General features: G+C 45.6%; 4 protein-coding genes across 5 annotated transcripts; 1 reads left to right on the top strand and 3 right to left on the bottom strand.

The window, feature by feature from the left end:
* Positions 1 to 1,849: 1,849 nt before the first annotated feature.
* Positions 1,850 to 5,481, bottom strand: LOC127004938 (dolichyl-diphosphooligosaccharide--protein glycosyltransferase subunit DAD1-like). The gene is made up of 3 exons (XM_050873231.1): positions 5,323 to 5,481; positions 3,812 to 4,036; positions 1,850 to 3,204 (listed from the first exon to the last, which is right to left on the bottom strand). Exons 2-3 carry the CDS (start codon positions 4,023 to 4,025, stop codon positions 3,074 to 3,076), a joined length of 345 nt encoding a protein of 114 aa, XP_050729188.1. The 5' UTR covers positions 4,026 to 4,036; positions 5,323 to 5,481; the 3' UTR covers positions 1,850 to 3,073.
* Positions 5,482 to 6,413: 932 nt separating this feature from the next.
* Positions 6,414 to 11,394, top strand: LOC127004936 (uridine diphosphate glucose pyrophosphatase NUDT14-like). 2 transcript variants are annotated; one of them, XR_007758121.1, is made up of 6 exons: positions 6,414 to 7,103; positions 7,585 to 7,693; positions 8,242 to 8,458; positions 9,016 to 9,092; positions 9,488 to 11,057; positions 11,090 to 11,394. XR_007758121.1 is itself a non-coding variant. In XM_050873229.1 (5 exons), exons 1-5 carry the CDS (start codon positions 7,020 to 7,022, stop codon positions 9,667 to 9,669), a joined length of 669 nt encoding a protein of 222 aa, XP_050729186.1. In that variant the 5' UTR covers positions 6,414 to 7,019; the 3' UTR covers positions 9,670 to 11,394. The 2 variants fall into 2 exon arrangements, 1 of the variants encoding a protein (XP_050729186.1); XM_050873229.1 differs by having other exon boundaries at positions 9,488 to 11,394.
* On the bottom strand, positions 10,731 to 16,517 carry LOC127005278 (uncharacterized). Its single transcript, XM_050874072.1, has 4 exons — positions 16,437 to 16,517; positions 12,930 to 15,370; positions 11,752 to 12,517; positions 10,731 to 11,400 (listed from the first exon to the last, which is right to left on the bottom strand). The coding sequence occupies exons 1-2, from the start codon at positions 16,515 to 16,517 to the stop codon at positions 14,411 to 14,413; spliced, it is 1,041 nt and encodes a 346-aa protein (XP_050730029.1). The 3' UTR covers positions 10,731 to 11,400; positions 11,752 to 12,517; positions 12,930 to 14,410.
* LOC127004937 (myosin regulatory light chain 2-like) lies at positions 16,513 to 17,792 on the bottom strand. The gene has a single exon (XM_050873230.1). The coding sequence runs from the start codon at positions 17,725 to 17,727 to the stop codon at positions 17,197 to 17,199; it is 531 nt and encodes a 176-aa protein (XP_050729187.1). The 5' UTR covers positions 17,728 to 17,792; the 3' UTR covers positions 16,513 to 17,196.
* Positions 17,793 to 18,877: the final 1,085 nt, after the last annotated feature.

Raw genomic sequence — 18,877 nt, forward strand, 5'->3', positions numbered from 1 at the left:
GCGTAGAGGTGGTGGTGATGATGGTGGTGATGGTGACGATGATGGTAATAGTGATGAGAAATAAGATAGTAAGGGAGAGGAGAGAAGATGGTGATGATGGTGGTGGTGATGGTGGTGAGTGGTGATGGTGGTGAGCGAGTGATGGTGGTGGTGATGATGGTGGGTGATGGTGGTGGGTGATGATGGTGGTGGTGATGGTGATGATGGTGGTGGTGGTGGTGATGGTGATGATGGTGGTGGTGCTGGTGATGGTGGTGGTGATGATGATAAGTGATGATGGTGATGGTGGTGAGTGAAGGTGATGAGTGGTGGTGATGGGTGGTGGTGATGATGGTGTTGATGGTAATGATGGTAGTGGTGGTGGTGATGGTGGTGGTGTCTCTTTCATCCCAGCCTCACCACCAAAGACACACACATCACCAAAGGCTCGAGAGACTGATGGATGCTGGGACATCTAGGCTGCTGGCTCACTCAATGCCCTGATCAATATTGTGATTTTCCCTTTTCTATGTGTCTCTCCCCCTCCTCCTCCTCCTCCCCCTCCTTCTCTTCTTCTTCCTCCTTCCTCTGCTGTTCATCTTTCTTCCTATTCCTCATTTTCCTTTTTATTCCTTTTCTTCTTCTCCCTCCTTCTCACCTTGCTGTTCCTCTCTGTAATTTTCTCTTTTCCTCCCTTCTCCTTTGTTGTTTTACTTGTAACAATAAACTATCAATCAATCAATCCTTTTCTATGTCTTTCTCCCCCTTCCTCCTCCTCTTCTTGCTCCTCCTTACAGTCCTATCATCCCATCCTTCTTACCCTCCATTTTTGCTTTGTTTTATTTTATTTTTGTGTCCATTCTACTTCCTCTTGTTCCTGGTCGTCCCCTTTATAAATGTCTACAGTCACTATCATATTCAACTATTAACTCCTATACAATCCTATCATCCCATTTTCCCTCTAAATATCCTACAATCTCCCTAACTCATCTAACACACAATCCTATCATCCAATTTTCCCCCAACAAATCAATACTCCCTCCCATCTATCTTAACACACATCATCATCATCCATTTTTAAATCTCCTACAATCACCTAACTCATCTCTCACACACACACATCATCATCATCCCTTCCCTCTAAATATCCCACAATCTCCCACAACTCTATCTAACAATAACCCTATATCCTAACATCCTAAATATCCTACAACTCCAAACCCATCCAACACACAATCCCATCAATATCCCTACCAATCTCTCATCCCCAATACAACACACTCTCTAATCATCAAATTTGTCATCCAATTTTCCCTCTAAATATCCTACAATCTCCCTAACTCATCTAACACACAATCCTATCATCCAATTTTCCCTCTAAATATCCTACAATCTCCCTAACTCATCTAACACACAATTGTCCTATCCTCCCATTTTCCAGGATAGCCAGCAAGGGGGCAACCAGAGTCCACCACACAATACCTCGGCCAGCCACAAAGGGAGAGGAGAGAGAGAGGGCGAGGAAGGTCAGGGCAGCACATGAGCCACACCACCAACCACACACCATCTGTTATCATGTAATACACAACCACGGATGCTTGGATCGACTTACGGCTCAAGGGGAGGGGAGCAAAGAGGGTACAGATGGAGGAGGAGGAGGAACAGGAATGAAGGTAGATTTCACAGCCTTTAACAGATGGAAAGAGGGAAGAAGGAGCATAAACAGAAGACAGAATTCAGCCTACTAGCAATGGTTTGGGATGTTACATAGGAATACATAGGAAGAACAGACACCAGAAGACCTTACAGAAGACCAGACTCACCAGCCGTCCTAAGAGCATCTTCAGACTCGGGAAAGTAAAACAAGCGATGAGGAATGTCCGTTTTCTTATTAACATCAACACAGCACTCTCCTCGACTGACCCGAACTTAAGGTACAAATCACGGGCATTGAAAATCTTCCCTTCTCTCACTATGTCGGCAAGTAAGTAAACACTGCTCTTGATATTTGGAATATTCATGAACACTAAGCACACAGTATATATTTATTTTCCTATGTTCTGTCTATAGTGCCAGTAGGACCTTTAAGAATAGTTGCCAGAGTATAAATCTTGTGTGTAACTGACCTCTTTATAGATTACAAAACCGTGAAGACCGATGTGATGCTGATGTTACTCACTCTATACTCAACATCCTCAACAGTAACAAACAAACTCTGTGCCTCAAACTTGTAGTAGAATCAAACCCCATTCACACAAGGGAAAGCATACCCTAGAAAAATATAAACAGGACTTTTACATACACAGAAAGAGTGGAGGAGGAAAAGGAAGGAGAGCGTGAGAGAAAGGGATATGAAAGAGCAGAGGAAATGGTAAAAAAAGCAAATGAACTGGACTCTTACATACATAGAAAGAGTGTAGGAGGAAAAGGAAGGAGAACGAGAGAGAGAGGGAGATCACAGAGGAGGAAATAGTAATGAAACATATATGAACAGGACTCAAACCCACCAAGAGAGAGTCAAAGAGGAAAGGGAAGGTAAATAAAGGAGAAAGGGACATCAGATAAAGGGGGAAACTGTAATAAACAAATGTAAACTGGATCCAAACAAGTGAGAGAGAGACAGAAATAAGATGAAGGGAGGGAAGCAGAGGAGAGAATGGGAAGTACAGAGAAAGAGGAAGAAATGGTGAGAAACAAAACGATGAACAGAGGAGAGAGAGACTGAGACAAGAGGAAGGAAGGGGAAACAAGGAAGAAAATGGGAAGTACAGAGAAAGAGGAAGAAATGGCAGAAGACAAAAAGATGAACAGAGGAGAGAGAACAGAAAGAGGAGAAAACAGAATTAACCAAACAAAGTACTCAACAAAATTCACAATAACCAGAAAAAGGCAAACAGAGAAGAAAAGGAGAACAGAGAGAGGAGGAAATGGCAAATAAGGTGCAAAAGGGAGAGAAGGAATACACAAGAGTGAGAAAATGGAAACAACCAAACCGAATACTCAACAAAAACAACCACAACCAAACTGCACCATCAGGAGAAGTGGACGTGGATAAGAAGGAGACGATGATGGTGGAGGTGGTGCGTGGAGGAGCTCAGCCGATGAAGTTCATGGTGACGAGGTGGAGGATTATGTGCGAGAAGATGAAGTCCGCAAAACCTCGCTCGGGGGAGATGCCCAGGAAATGCACCTTGTTCTGGGGGTTTGCTTGTAGCCTCAGACTCACTGCACGGACGAGGAGGGAGGAAGACGAAGAAGGTTAGGGATGACGAAAGCTAAGGAAACACCTCTCTCTCTGCCTCTGTCTCTGCCTCTCTCTATGCCTTTCTCTCTATACCTCTCTCTATGCCTCTCTCTCTGCCTCTACCTCTGTCCTAACCTCTTTGCTTTTGTCTATTATGGGAGCGGCGAGTAGTGGGCTTTTTTTTTTTTTGGACTTTTTGTTGCCCTTGAGCCATCTCCTTTGTTGTAAAAAAAGAATACACAAATGAGCATACATAGATGAATACAAGGATGAATGCTAAAGAAACGCCAATAGCAATAATACGACGAGCGTACAAAGATGAATGCTAAAGGAAATACAATAGCAAGAATACAAAGACAAACACAAAGACGAAGGCTAGAAAAAGAACAATGATAAGAGTACAAAGAGGTGCAGGGTTAACAGCTATGACAAAAGTTAAAGGAATACTAATACCTAACAAAAATACAAAGAAGTGGAGTGTTAGGAATGACAACTGATAAAGGAAAATCAATAACAGGCATCCCTCAAAAACTGACTGATACTAAATGTATAAATATATAAACACCGCTATGTTCCCCCATCGCTCACCTCCTAACACGAAGCAGCCGACCGTACAGATGAAGCCCGAGAGGAAGGAGTTGAAGGGGAAGGTGCCGACCAGACAGCAGTAAACAAATTGTAGCACGCCCGTCATCAGCACGTATGAGAGGTAGGCGTCCACGATCTTCAGCTTCTTGGGCGTGTTCTTCATGTACTCGTCATAGAAGTTGCGGATCACAGCGGTCAGCGAGGTGGAAGACATGGTGGATGAAGCTGAGGGGGAGGAGAAGGAGTGATGTAAGAGTTGTGGATCCCTTATTAGGGTGGAAGACAAAGATTATTATGAAAAATGAACAGTACATCAAGAAGTCAAAAATCTGCCAAACTTAATAATGTGATGGGCATGAATCTAAATAAATACTAAGTTAGTACTTATTGAAAACTTTAGAGGGAATAAATATGAATCTTATACAAATTTCTTTATAATATTACCCAAGAGAGGGATAGAAAAATACCCTCATGATATTAACAAGCGAGGGCACACGGAAGAGGGTGCCGAATGCAGCTGTGACAATAGACAATATGCGGATTGCAAGTTGGTTCGCCGGTGTGCCACCTTGCTGACGGTCTCTGGACGGTTCACTGAATCTTCGGTGAACCATCCAACAGACCAAAATTATGGGCCATTCCTACAGTAGGCTCTGAACATTGGGAAGGCTTCTTTAACACTGCTTTCTTCAAATCACTTTAGCCTGAATCGTTTTTGTTCAGGCTCAGCAGTATCCTCATCAGGGGCTGAATTGGTCATTTCTAGATTCAACTCATCCATAAATGGCACAAATGGCAAACCTCATCTCATGCTATCATTATTCTACCCATGCAATCAGTGTCAGGTGAAAATATGCATGGACAATTTACCGTTTCACCCAACCAACGATTTTCTTATGTGGTTCATGTTTTTCTGGTGATAAATGTAGTGAATTGCACGATTTTGTACATCACTTCCGTCGCAAATGTCTACTTTTCGAGTTATGCCTCTTTTCAACTTATGCCTATCTCCTGCCCAAGTGTGCCTGTAACCAATGATAGCATGCCGGAGCGGGGCGGGGCCTGAAACCTCATCAACGGTAAACGGTAAGCCAAGAGACATCACACCGGCACCCCAGGACAACGGCCACCGCTTTGAGGGATTACAAGACTCTAAACCCGGGATTACAAGACTCTAGACCCGGGATTACAAGACTCTACACCCGGGATTACAAGACTCTACACCCGGGATTACAAGACTCTACACCCGGGATTACAAGACTCTACACCCGGGATTACAAGACTCTACACCCGGGATTACAAGACTCTACACCCGGGATTACAAGACTCTACACCCGGGATTACAAGACTCTACACCCGGGATTACAAGACTCTAGACTCAAGTATCGAAAAGGATGACTGAAAACCTTCCCTGACCTGCCTTCTCCAGCGTGTGTTTGACCTCATGTGGCACCCCCAGCACACCCCAGCAACACACACTCCCCAGCACCCTTACACACCACACCTAATACCTCGGGCTGGACGTTAAGTGTGTGGAAATAAAGGAAACTCGGCGCTGACAGCTGCCCCTTGCTCTTGTAGTCGGCACGTTCGGGAGTATCGCCCTAGAGTGATGGTCAACGCCGCCTCTCGACCAATGAAAACCCGCGACGGCCAGGCGATATAAACGGTCTAAGCCAATCAGCGACGAGGCGGCACCACACGAGAACGCAAAACCGAACACAACAATTAATTCTAGAGTAAAATGAGATGAAGAATACACTCAATAGGAAAGGAAATATGGTAGAAATGCATATATAGTCATTATGAGGTTCTGTTGCATACGTTTTTAGTAATAATTTTGTATTAGCATCGTCGCCGGTACTCCCGAACACACCCGCCACCCCAGATGGTCGCTTCTGATTGGCTGCTCGCACGTAAACAACAAACACGTGACCCTCGAGATGCGCACAAAACTCCTCCAAATCAAAAACAACCAATAACTCATAAATAAATACAAAATAGACCTATTCGCCTCACCCTACACATACCCTAAGAAAACTAAGTAACCTCAAAAAGAGATAAAGGCAAATTGTAGTCTTTATACCAAAAACAACATTCCGTAGAGGTGGAGAAAGCTCGTATGTCGCCACGTTGATATGGATAAAAACCGATAAAATAGTATAATTGTCCAGACAGTAATCATCCCATCATAATTAGGGAGCATTACACAGGTGGTGGAGGTCTGTGGGGGCGGTAATCACTTAAAGCTGAAGTCTGCTAAGCCCCTTCACACAGCTGACCGATAACGAGAAATCAAATAATTATCAAAGAAAATCAACACAAACAAAACATACAGTCACACACACAGACACATTAGAGCGCAGGAAGAGTGAGTATATAAAGGACAGAGGGGGAAAATGTCCAGGGGGAGGTACCGCCCCCTCCCTTGTCGTGCTTTCCTTCCTACCATTGTATCTTTTTAGTTTCATGGTGCTACCTACGCATGTATTAATAGTTGTATAATGTCCTGTCTGGGGGTTGGGATGGCATGTTCCTCCCTTCTCCCTTGTTGTTTACCTGCAACAATAAACTATCAATCAATCAAGAAAAGGTCCCGTTGGAAAGGTCAATACCACCGGCTCAGAAAACATCATCTGAGTAAACAAAAACAGGAATTTCCAACACCAAGAAGAAGAAGAAGAACAGGAATTTCCATCTCTTTAGCCCCATAAAACACCCAAGAAGAAGATCTCTTTTGATATAACGGAGAAGTATCTACCACTGACGGGGCTCTGGAGGTCGTGGTCCCACAGCCCAACTAGCCCCATAAAACACTCCAAAAGAAGATGAGGGCATAAAACACTTAAGAAGAAGGATAAAAAAAGAAAGCAACACCACACAGAACAGAACAGACCAGAATGAAACACTGAAGAAGGATAAAAAAGAAGACAACACCATACATAACAAAACACTACACAACACAACAGACCAGAATGAAACACTGAAGAGGGATAAAAAAGAAGACAACACCACAAACCAGAACACTACACAACACAGAACAGACCAGAACAGCAGGACACAACACAACAGAATACCAGAACACCACAGCACAGCAGGAGGAGGGGGAGGACCTAAGAAGCGATACAAAGCGTTACAGGTCAAAAGAAGAAGGACAACAGAACAACACTACGTAGAACAGCAAAACAGAACAACACAGCACAGCAGGATGGACGTTATAGAGGGCGTGAGCGTGGGCCCCATGACCCCTGAGTCCCAGTTCGTGCGGCCCCTCAGGATGTACTACAAGCAGGTGGGCGACACACATGATGATATATAATAAAATGCACCACAAACCTTATAAAGACAAGTGTACAATATGTGATTTTTTTAGGCATTGTGTAGTCTAGCTTCACTACCTCCAAATATATACCATAGACACCATATTAAGGTTAAAACGTGAAAATACAAGCCCCTTACCCATAATAAAAAGAGGAACATGGTTATTAACTAGCCTGAGCAAACCTAACATAGCCATGCCAGCATCACCTATGAGTAGAAGACAGGGTGGCTGCAGTCTGGGGGGCAGTGTTAGGTTAGATTAGGTTTGTTTCTAATCATATTATGGTAACAGGGTATGTATTTTCACCATATAACCAATACATGAAGGTGTATATGGTATTATGAAGTGGCAGAGCTAAACTACACATTTACTTCATAATTAACAAAGTTGCATCATATCTACAAAGCATTTTTCACTCTTCACTCACCTGCCGCTGCCTTGTGTCCCGCAGAACAAGGTGGACAAGGTGTGGGACTTGGTGAGTCTGCACGACAGCGTCTGCGTCATCCTCTTCAACACAGACCGCCAGAAGGTGGTCCTCGTCAGGCAGTTCAGGCCAGGTGGGTGGAGGGGGCACAGGACTATACTATCCCTGGAAAATCATGGACCAGTGATTGCAGCAGTAATGGTGGTTGTAATAATGTAGCTGTAGTAGTAGTTGTAGTAGTAGTAGTAGTAACATCAACATTTTTCATCCTATCAACAAATTTATTTCATTGTGTTTAATTAATTTTTCTGAATTACCTCGTGTATATTTATTTAGCACATGCATACATGTAAAAAAGAATATAAGTATGAATAATGAAAAGAGAAATACGTACTTGTAAATTTTTTACTTTACTTTTTTACAAGAGGAATTTGTGCTTACATTTTTAAATACTTTATTATACTATCCTATACTTTACATTATACTATTATTATTTTTTATACAATACAGTCAATTACACAAATGTCAAAAATAGTTGTAAGCATTTCATCAACCATCTATCCTCATAAGAGACTGGGAAGATCTTACATTAATAGACAATGAGGATGAGGATGATGATGACATGTGAGTCTACACCCCCCACACACTCAGACCCTCATACTCACCCTCTTCCCCCGACAGCCGTGTACTACAATGGGGTATCGGTGGAGGAGCGGCAGGCATTAGGCGGCTGCGTGGACACCGCCAAACACCCTGGGAAGGACGGCCTGACGCTGGAGCTGTGTGCCGGCATCGTGGACAAGCAGCTGAGCCTGGCAGAGGTGGCACAACTCGAGGCCCTTGAGGAGTGTGGCTACAATGTCCCCGTCGAGAAGTTTGAGCACGTGAAGACCTGCAGGTGAGAGGGGGATGTAGTTGTAGTCAGTTGTATTTATTTTTATTGCTATCATTATTGTTTTTGTTAGTTTTTAGTTAATTAGTTACTCTTATTGTTTTTGTTTGTTAGTTTTTTGTTCATTATTATTGATTGTGTATTTATTTTTTTTATGTTTAGATATTGTTAATCATATCAGGAGCAGAGTGAATAGGAAAACAACTTGCATATAATATACTACTGAGATTACTGTCCAGGTCACATACTACAGTAGACTCTTCATTTAGCAGTTTTCTGTTTAAGTATCTCCTTATGATGCACCCATGAACTGACTCCTTCACACACGAAAAGTCCTACCAGTCTTAAATCAGTAAATCTCATCAAACTATTACCTCCATATTGATTGAATTTCTTTGGGCCCTGTCTTGCTTTGAATACAGGGTCTACTGTACTAAGGGCAGATAATTTCACAGCAAACCTACAATTACCTCATGTCTAAGTTATAAATATGTACTGTGGATCAAACTCTAATCTATCTAGTATCTGATCATTTGTAATGGTTTCTCTCTGTGGTGTTGCAGGGCCGGGGTAGGAGTGTCGGGTGACCGCATGACAATGTTCTATGCGGAGGTGACGGATGCGATGAAGGAGTCGGAAGGTGAGCAGCACATGCTCTTACTAATCCAAATAACAGTTGATAACCATTCACATTAATGTATCAGTTTAAATGTTTATACTGTTCCATATTTCATGAGATTTAAAATGTCACTGAAAATTTTATTATCTTTTGCTTTTTACATTGAAAATTAGATTGTCTTGAGCTTTTTACTTTTATATGATTAATTTCTGAGGTGACACATAATAGATTTTGTATTTTTGTTTGTTATAGAACCCTTTAGCCCTTGAGCATCAATCCAGAAAAAAAGTAATATTTTATTTTTATATTCTATATGGGAAAGAAGCCAGCTCAAGGGCACACACACAAAAAAGAGGAAACAAAGAAAAAAGCCTGTGTGTGAGCCTGTTGCTAATTTCGTCCCCTATTCTCTGCAGGAGGTGGCTTGGAGGCGGAGGGCGAGATGATCGAGGTGGTGGAGATGGGGCTGCCGGAGGTGAAGGAGTTCCTCGCCGCCCCAGAGGTCACCGCCCCATCTGGCCTCCTCTTCGGGCTCACCTGGTTCCTCTACAACAAGGCCCCCGGCGTCTCCACCTCCACCACCACCACCAACACCTAGCCTGTCACCACCACCACCGATACTAACACCATCAACACCACTGCCACCTAGTCAATTGAACCTCTGTCACCACCAGTAGTTAGGAGGGCTGGTTTAGTGCCCCTCACACCTAGCTCACCACCACCATCACCACTCTTCCTCTTCTTCTTCTTCTTCTTCTTCTTCTCCTTCGTTTATAAGTCCATATTTATTTATCTTTTTTTTTTTACAAGGGCAACAAAGAGTGCAGAAAAAAAAAGCCTGCTACTCACTGCTCCCACAACAGAGAAAAGTAAAGGGTGGCTATAAGAGAAATGCATCAGTCTCCCATTACAATTCCCCAAGGCCACAGGGAAGATTAACCGGGTTTTCATGGGTGTCTTTTCCATTCAGGGCGCAGAAGTCAGGTAAAACTATCACCAGCATCACAAAACAGTCCGTGAAAAACTCAGCAGCAACTTCTGCGAGAGGCTTTTCAAACTGGCAAAGTGGAGCGCCGAGATGTCTCAAAATCCGAGGTTTAGTCTATCTTCTATTCTTGGGGTCAGACTTGCGATTTCTCCTTCTCCATCTTACTCGACCTAGTGCTAATCCTTCCTCTATTTCTAACACTTTTCTAACACTTCTAAGGGCCACTTTTACAGTCCAATACAGGAAGTTTGTTAGCTCCCCAACCAAACTCAAAATACAACAAAAATTCCCTGTAACTCGAGAGGAGGGAATTTTAGGAAACTACAACACGGGAAACCTCTTTATTAGTACCTGGTATTGAGAGGCTTTTTGAATGGGTGAAGTGGGGCGCAGAGATGTCTCAAAATACGAAGTTTAGTCTAGCTCCTATTCTTGGGGTCGGACTTGTGATTTTTCCTTCTCCATCTTGCTCAACCCAGCGCTAATCCTTCCTCTATTCTGAACACCTCTAAGTCTTGTTGCACCACCATTACTATTTCAAAACTCACCACTATCACCACTATATCATTACTCACCACCACCACTAGGCCAACATTCCTCTCACTACTATAGTCAGGCCATTTTAGCGAGTCCGTTGAGGCGTTGCATTGGCTTCCCTGAGTCCTTTCCTCCCCTCTGCTCTGCCACACAGTCCCAACACCTATCACTTTCTCTCATATGCTAGCTATGGGTAAGATATGAGGGGAAAAAATAGGTGTTGGGGCTGTGTGGCAGAGCAGAGGGGAGGAAAGGACCTGCGAAAATCAATGTCTTAATGGTCTCCTTCATATGGTTTGACTATACTATGTCTACCTCCTTGTATGTGAAAGAGAGAACGAAGTGTGACCATGAGCTTGTGTAAGGAATAAATGTGGAATCTGCGAGTGGATGTAAGAGCGACGCAAGTGGAGACAGGTGTGTGTGGAAGCCTTAAAGTTGTGATATATTTAAGTGACGATGTAAAGAAGTGCGCCAATGATGGAAGTGAGAGAAAAAGGTCCATATTCTCAGACACTTTCGTTCGATTAGTCGGGTTCTCATGAGTAGTTTTTCACGTTCATGGTGCAGAAGCCTTGTCAAACTATCACTACACTCATGAAACTACTAACACAACAACCTCTGCCAAAGCCTTAACAACTGTCGGTGTGCAGAATCCTTGTCAAACTACCACCAGGCTCATAAAACTACCCCTCATGGAAATACAAACACCACATCTACCAAAGCCTTATCAAATGTGGGTATGTAAAAGACACCAAACTATCACTAGGCTCATAAATCTACTCATGGAAATACTAACATAACCTCCACCAAAGCCTGATCAGTTAAAATACAAATGCCACATCTACCAAAGCCTTATCAAATGTGGGTATGTAAAAGACACCAAACTATCACTAGGCTCAAAAATCTACTCATGGAAATACTAACATAACCTCCACCAAAGCCTGATCAGTTATGTGTGTGTGGAGAAGCCTTGTCAAACTATCCCTAGGCTCATAAAACTACCCCACATGGAAATTGGAGAACTGTTCAAAACTAACCATATTAGGCTCATAAACCCCCATCATCTACCAAAGCCTTATCAAATGTGGGTACGTAAAAGACACCAAACTATCACTAGGCTCATTAATCTACTCATGGAAATACTAACATAACCTCCACCAGAGCCTGATCAGTTATGTGTGTGTGGAGAAGCCTTGTCAAACTATCCCTAGGCTCAAAAACTATCCCCCATGGAAATACTAACACAACCTCTCTCAAGACCTCAAATATGGGTGTGTATGCCCTGAAATGTTTGAGAATGTGGACCTGAGAAAGGGAGTAACATGTGGGAGTGGTCTGTGAAGGTGGACTGATTTAAATAAAGCTGCATGAATTAGTATTTAGTCAAAACTCTAAGCATTACACACGACACATTTTAGTATCTAGTCCAAAATAGCTTCACCTTTTCCTTCTTCTGCAACTATTTACAATTTTTATATTTATCCCTTCCATCTTTCTATGTCAAGCAGTATTCTCTCCATATATAAGAAGTATCTCCTTTATTTATATCAAAGAAAGAGAATTATACGTTGATTTGAGATGTTACTGATAAGCTTTTAGAAGAAGAATTATTACTATGAGATGTTACCTATGTGATTTTAAAAGAATATTCACTACTCTCTGAAAGAATACCTATGTGATTTTAAAAGAATATTCACTACTCTCTGAACCTATAAGATATCAGAATATACGTTACCATGAAATATTAACTCTTATATATACGAACCTACTCATCCTTAATTATACAGCATTCCGGAACACAATATACTTCTTGAATGCTATGTAAGAGTGAATAATTTTGTAAGAGGTAAGACTTCTAGGTAAGATTTCAAAGCAACTTTCTTACCTTTTACAAACTTATTTACCCTTCATTCTGCACCTTTCCCAAACACATTATTTGAATATGAATGTATATAGATGATCGAGATAATTTTGTAAGAGGTAAAACTTCTAGGTAAGATTTAAAAGTAACATTCTTACCTCTTACAAACTTATTCACCCTTCATTCTGCACCTTTCCCAAACACTTTATACTTCTTGAATGGCTATGTAAGATCGAGTGAATAATTTTGTAAGAGGTAAGACTTGTAGGTAAGATTTCAAAGTAACATATGTATATTCTTACCTTTTACATATTATTCACCCTTCATTCTGCACCTTTCCCAAACACATTATACTTCTTGAATGGGTATGTAAGATCGAGTGAATAATTTTGTAAGAGGTAAGACTTGTAGGTAAAATTTCAAAGTAACATTCTTACCTCTTACATATTATTCACCCTTCATTCTGCACCTTTCCCAAACACATTATACTTCTTGAATGGCTATGTAAGATCGAGTGAATAATTTTGTAAGAGGTAAGACTTCTAGGTAAGATTTCAAAGCAACTTTCTTACCTTTTACAAACTTATTCACCCTTCATTCTGCACCTTTCCCAAACACATTATACTTCTTGAATGGCTATGTAAGATCGAGTGAATAATTTTGTAAGAGGTAAGACTTGTAGGTAAGATTTCAAAGCAACTTTCTTACCTTTTACAAACTTATTCACTCTTCGTTCTGCACCTTTTCTAAACACAATATACCCTCTTGCAGTCTCCCTATGTTCTTATGTCCTAATTGAATGGGTATGTAAGAGTGAATAATTCTGTAAGAGGTAAGATTTCAAAGTAACATTCTCACCTCTTACAAACTTATTCACCCTTCATTCTGCACATTTCCAGAACATAATACCCCTTGAATGACTATGTTAGGAAATACTGCCACCTGTTAATCATCAATGAAACAATATATATATACTCCCACCTGTTCAGTTTCAATAAAAATGATAATCTCCATGTGATATTAATTAAGAAGAGTGTAGAAATGGGGCACTCGACAGGGTGTGGCACAGCTAGTTATGATGGATGGATAGAGGTGTTGGTAAATAAACAACACCAGAACAACGAACCTACACCATACAATTGTACACTCCTATTATCTTTCCTTCTCCCCCACCTGTACCTTCGCCACTAACCCACTTCCTCTTCTCACTACACACTTGATTAAAAAAAATAAAAGATAGGGAGAGCATACCCCCTTCCAAAGCCCAACAGCCAGAGAAACAGCCCCATCCCCTCTCTGAACCCTTTCCCATGGCCTGACTATTCTGCAAACACCCCCCTTCTTCTCACTCACTCCTAAACCCCCTTCCTTTCTACTCCTTCCCCATCCCTCATAAAGCCTTCCCAGACATTCCTCTCCTTTATAGACCCCTGCCCCATACCTACTAAAGCTCTAACCCTTTCAGATAGCGCCCCCTCCTCTATAACTCCCCTCCCCGCTGTCCGTGGCTTCTGAATCTCGTAATCTCAAGGCTTCGTGGTGCAGTGGTTAGCACACTCGGCTCACAACCAAGAGCGCCCGGGTTCGATTCCCGGGCGGAGTGGAAAAAATTGGGCGGGTTTTCCGATACCCTACGTCCCTGTCCACCCAGCAGTGAATGGGTACCAGGTATTAATCGGGGATTGTGTCCCGTCTCCTGGGATCTGTTCCCTTCTCCTATAATTCCTTCCCCTTCTGTCTCTCTCCGGCATAATTATGACCACAGATGTTGCGCCGACTAAACGAAACTTTCCAACTTTCGCAGTCTCAACAAATCGGGTCACACGGAAATAAAACTCAGGGAACAGAATTAAGACAGAAGCTCCCATTTCCCGCTCACGTTAATAGTGGACTCAGGAATTCAATCTACACGCCCACCTGTTTGTTTGTTTGTTTGTTTCACGTGTATAGCTATATAAGTGTGTGTTTGCCTTGCACACGTAGACCAAGAAAGAGACAAAGGTGGTGGCAGAGGAAGGGAATAAACAGGAGATAGAGGACATACAGGAGGAGAAAGAATGGGAGGAAGGCATGAGAGAAGAGGATCGAAGGAAGGGCTTGGAGGCTGAGGAAGGAAAGGGTAGGAGAAGAAGCAAGAAGACGAATGGCAGAAGGAAGGAAAGATGAGAAGGGAAAAGTGACAAGCAGTTGGAAGGAAGGAAGGGAGAGGGGAAGAGGGAAGGGAGGATGAGGGGAAGAGGAAAACGCAAAGTAAGGGAACGGGAGAGGGAGGAGAAGTACAGAAGGGAGGAAGGAATGAAGAGGAGATGGAGGAAAGGAAGGTGAAGAGAGAGAAGGAGAGAGAAAGATGACGACACACGGAAGGAGGGAAAAGGAAGGAAGGGAGACCAAAGGGAGAGAAGAAAAGCATGAGGGAGAGAAAAAGGAAGGAAGGAGAGGAGAGGAGGTCAAGGAAAGGAGATGGAGGGAAAGGTGGATGAAGGAGAGAGAGAGAGAGAGAGAGAGAGAGAGAGAGAGAGAGAGAGAGAGAGAGAGAGAGAGAGAGAGAGAGAGAGAGAGAGAGAGAGAGATGACAACAAGACACGGAAGAGGAGAGAGAGAGAGAGAGAGAGAGAGAGAGAGAGAGAGAGAGAGAGAGAGAGAGATGAAAACAAGACACGGAAGAGGAGAGAGAGAGAGAGAGAGAGAGAGAGAGAGAGAGAGAGAGAGAGAGAGAGGCGAAGGGAGGGGAGGAGGACGGAGGAGGCGGGAAGGCGGGAAGGAGAGCGGGGCGGCCGTTGAGGGGGTTGGCGGGAGGGAGTGACGGCGTGCAGGCAACGTGTAGCATTTCAAAAATAAAACAGGGGCGGGAAACAGAGACCTCGGATCGTCTTTCTCGGCATGGCAAGAGAGAGACGCCGGCACAGTTACCTTTTATAGAGGCCACGTTGACTCAACATAGAGAGGGTAGCCAATTGTCACTGATACATATACAAGCCTGTTTATATTAGTCCATTGCATAAGTTGGCCTCTCTGAAGCTCTCTCCCTCCCTCTTCTCTCCGCTCCTTCCCTTGGCCTCTCCCTTCTTTTTTTCCCTTCCTTCCTTACTCCCTACCTTTTCTCTTCGTCCCTTCCCTTGGCCTCTCCCTTCCTTCTTTCTCCCTCCTTCTTCTCTTCTTCCCTTCTTTCCTTCCTTCGTTTCTCCTTCCCTCAGATTCTCGCTTCCTTCCTTCTCCTTCCCTCATTCCTTCCTTTCCTTCCTCTCCCTCTCGTTCCCCAGGTATAATCTTTCACCTGTGGCTGGATTATACACTTTTTGGTCACCTGGTTCGTGTTACTCACCTCGTTGTCCCCTCAGAGGCTTCAAAACACAATACTGAATACATATTACTCCCAGAAGTGTTTGTCTGTACCCCGTGTCATCCAAATCCACTTTTTCTCCCTCCCTCTCTACACCCCCATGTCTCCTACTGATGATGTTTGTTGTGGTAGCTGATGAGGCTGCCACGTAAGTCTTTGATATGATGGGTTTGCTACATGGGGAGTGATATTAAGGCTGTCAGGAGTAAGGAGAAGGGGAAATAGAGAGAGGTGAGGGAGGGAAGAGTGATGGGTAGGAGAGGGAGGAGATAGGGGATGAGATGGGAGAGGAAGGAAGGGAGGGGATAGGGATGGGAGAGAGGAAGGGAGTGAAGGGGAGGGGAAGAAGGGAGGGGGAAGGGGAGGGGAGTTAGCCAGGTGCGTGTTGGTGCTCTTTTTGTGTTTGTCTGTCTTGTCACTACTGTTTCCCCTGCCAGCTTGTTACTGTTGCTTGTTTCTGGCGATTATGGTTGTTTGTGTTGTGGTAGTTTTTGTTGGTGTTTGTGTTGGGGGAGTGTTGGTGGTGTAGGTGGGCGGTACACGTGTGGGCGTTAGTGTGTTGTTGGGGAGCTATAAACATGCTTGTTATTGCCGGGGTGATGGCCGTGGTGGGGCCTGGCCTGGTGGGTGCCTGACACGTGGAGCGGGGCGGCGTGAGGCGCGGCTGGGGCACCACGTGGGGCGGGGCGGGGCGGGGCGAAGGGAGACAACGTTCATAGTAAAAGAATTTATTTTTTATTGCAGTTGATCTGTCTTTCAGATGCCAATCCAACGGTGCCTCCCGTGGGGGCGGCACCGCTGCCTGATGGTGGCGCGGCAGGCCTGCACGCCGCCGGCGGCCACAGCTGTGCGTGCGACGACGGCCCTGCGATACCCTGCGAAGAGCCACAGCTGCGCGTGCGACGACGACCCTGAGGCGCCGGCGGCGGCCACTTTCACTGCGCGAGTGGCGGCGCACGAAACACTTGTTCACTAGCTGGTCCTGGTGGTGGGAGCGGCGCGCCCTCCCGGCGTGGCGGCGGCAACACACAACGACTTTGTTAACGCCGCTCCCGAGCCGCGCGGCGGTGATGGAGTGGCGGCGGCGTGTGGCGTGGAGGTGGTGGGCAGACGTGGCGGGTGGAGGCCGCCGCGGGGAGGGCTGGCAGTGTCGCGGCCCGTAAGAAGTATGGGTGAGATGATGGATGGACGGCGCGAGTGATGAGACAGGGGGGACGCGGGGAGGGGGGGAGGGGGGAGCAGCAGCAGCAGCAGCAGCAGGATATTCCCTCAGAGGTGCCTGAGTGCCTCAGCCACAGGACGCGAACAAGAGCTGCCCTGCTGATGCGCGTCACTACTCGCCACCCATAGTTCCTGCGGGCGTGAGGGACGGGGCGGGGGGGCGGGGGTACACACACTATGCGGCGGCCTCCTCGCCCTCCTTGCTGGCACCAGCGCACAGCATGGCGATCAGGGCGTTGGAGTCGATCATGCCGGTGTCCTCGTCCAGTTCCATCTGGTCGAAAGCGTCATCCACCTCCTGTCCGGTGAACTTGTCTCCGAAGGCCATCAGCATGGTGCGGAAGCTCTCGGCCTCGATCTGGCCAGGCTCCTTCTCGAAGGCGCGGAAGGCGCCGGCAACAACGTCATCGTCGTCGCTCTCGCCGGAGGAGCGGGAGGCGAACATGTGCAGGAGGGTGGTGAAGTTGATGGGGCCGGGAGCGTCGGCAATCATCTCGTCGAGGTCGGAGTCGGAGGCCATGCGACCGATCTCGTCGAACACGCCGCGGAGGTCATCCTTGCTGATGATACCGTCACGGTCACGGTCCATCACCTGGAAGCCCTCCTTGAACTCCGCCACCTGCTTCTGGGTGAACATGTCGAACACATTGCTTCCTCCCTTCTTGGCCTTCTTGGAGGAGGAGCGGGATCCCTTAGAGGCAGGCATGGTGGTGGTGGCGACGGCGGCGGAACAGGCGACCTGAGCTGAGCGGCACTGCTGGTCCACCTGCCCTCCGTCTTCTTATATCAGTGCGCAGTGGCCCGCGGCGCGCGTCCCTTCTGCGCATACCCTATATTAGGGTGGTGGGGGCGGCGGCAGTACTCGCCGCCGCGCCACAGTAAAAATATACACACACACACAAGGGAGGCCAGACTCTGCCTGCCGCGGCACGCCCCGCCGTGGCCCCGCGCGACGCTCGCCGCCGGCCGCGTCGCTCCAGCTCACCTTACACGCCCCCCTCACCCCCAACCCCTCACATCACCGCGGCTGACCACAACACGGCCCCAGCCACCTCCGCCATCACCAGACTTCACCACCACCATTACCTCTCATACATCCTCGTCCCACCACCAGCAGCACACACCACCACCAGTCTGGCCCTATCTCACCACCCTCGTCCAGCTCCCGCCGCCCCTTCATTCACCTCACACCCTAGACCCCCTCCCCCTCCTCCCACCCACCCCACCCTTAAACTTCACTCGTCACAGCCTGTCATCCGCTTGTCACTTGGATGGGAGCGGCGCCCCTCCCCCCCTCAGCCTCCTTACCCCGCCACACCTGTTGGCCTCACGCACTGATCCACGACTTCTTCATTAGCGGAACGGTGACAGGTGAAGACGATCAATAAGGTTAATAACTTCACCTTAATCTTATTGGACTATTTTTTGCAGGACGTTAAGACACCACCACCATCACCACCACCACCACCGCTTGGCTTTTCTCTCGACGCGGGACTCGAACTGAGGTCATGAATTTCGCCGAACAGCCACTCTGCCACGACCAACCCAGCAAGTTATTATTTTTTATTCTACGTGTCTTCTGTGCCCATTTTCAAGTTCCTCTCTCTCTCTCTCTCTCTCTCTCTCTCTCTCTCTCTCAGACCTTCACCTAATTCTAGCCAGTCTTACTCCTTTCTCGACGTCTTTTCTAGCCATTTTCCGAAGAGAGAGAGAGAGAGAGAGAGAGAGAGAGAGAGAGAGAGAGAGAGAGAGAGAGAGAGAGAGAGAGAGAGAATTAAAAACTATATTCTATTCTTACTCAAATCTTCGCACATTGTAACTAAAAGGAATAAGAAAAAAATATGTGAAAAGAGAGG

This window comes from Eriocheir sinensis, chromosome 29 (assembly GCF_024679095.1).
Source record: "Eriocheir sinensis breed Jianghai 21 chromosome 29, ASM2467909v1, whole genome shotgun sequence".
Taxonomy (NCBI): Eukaryota; Metazoa; Arthropoda; class Malacostraca; order Decapoda; family Varunidae; genus Eriocheir; species Eriocheir sinensis.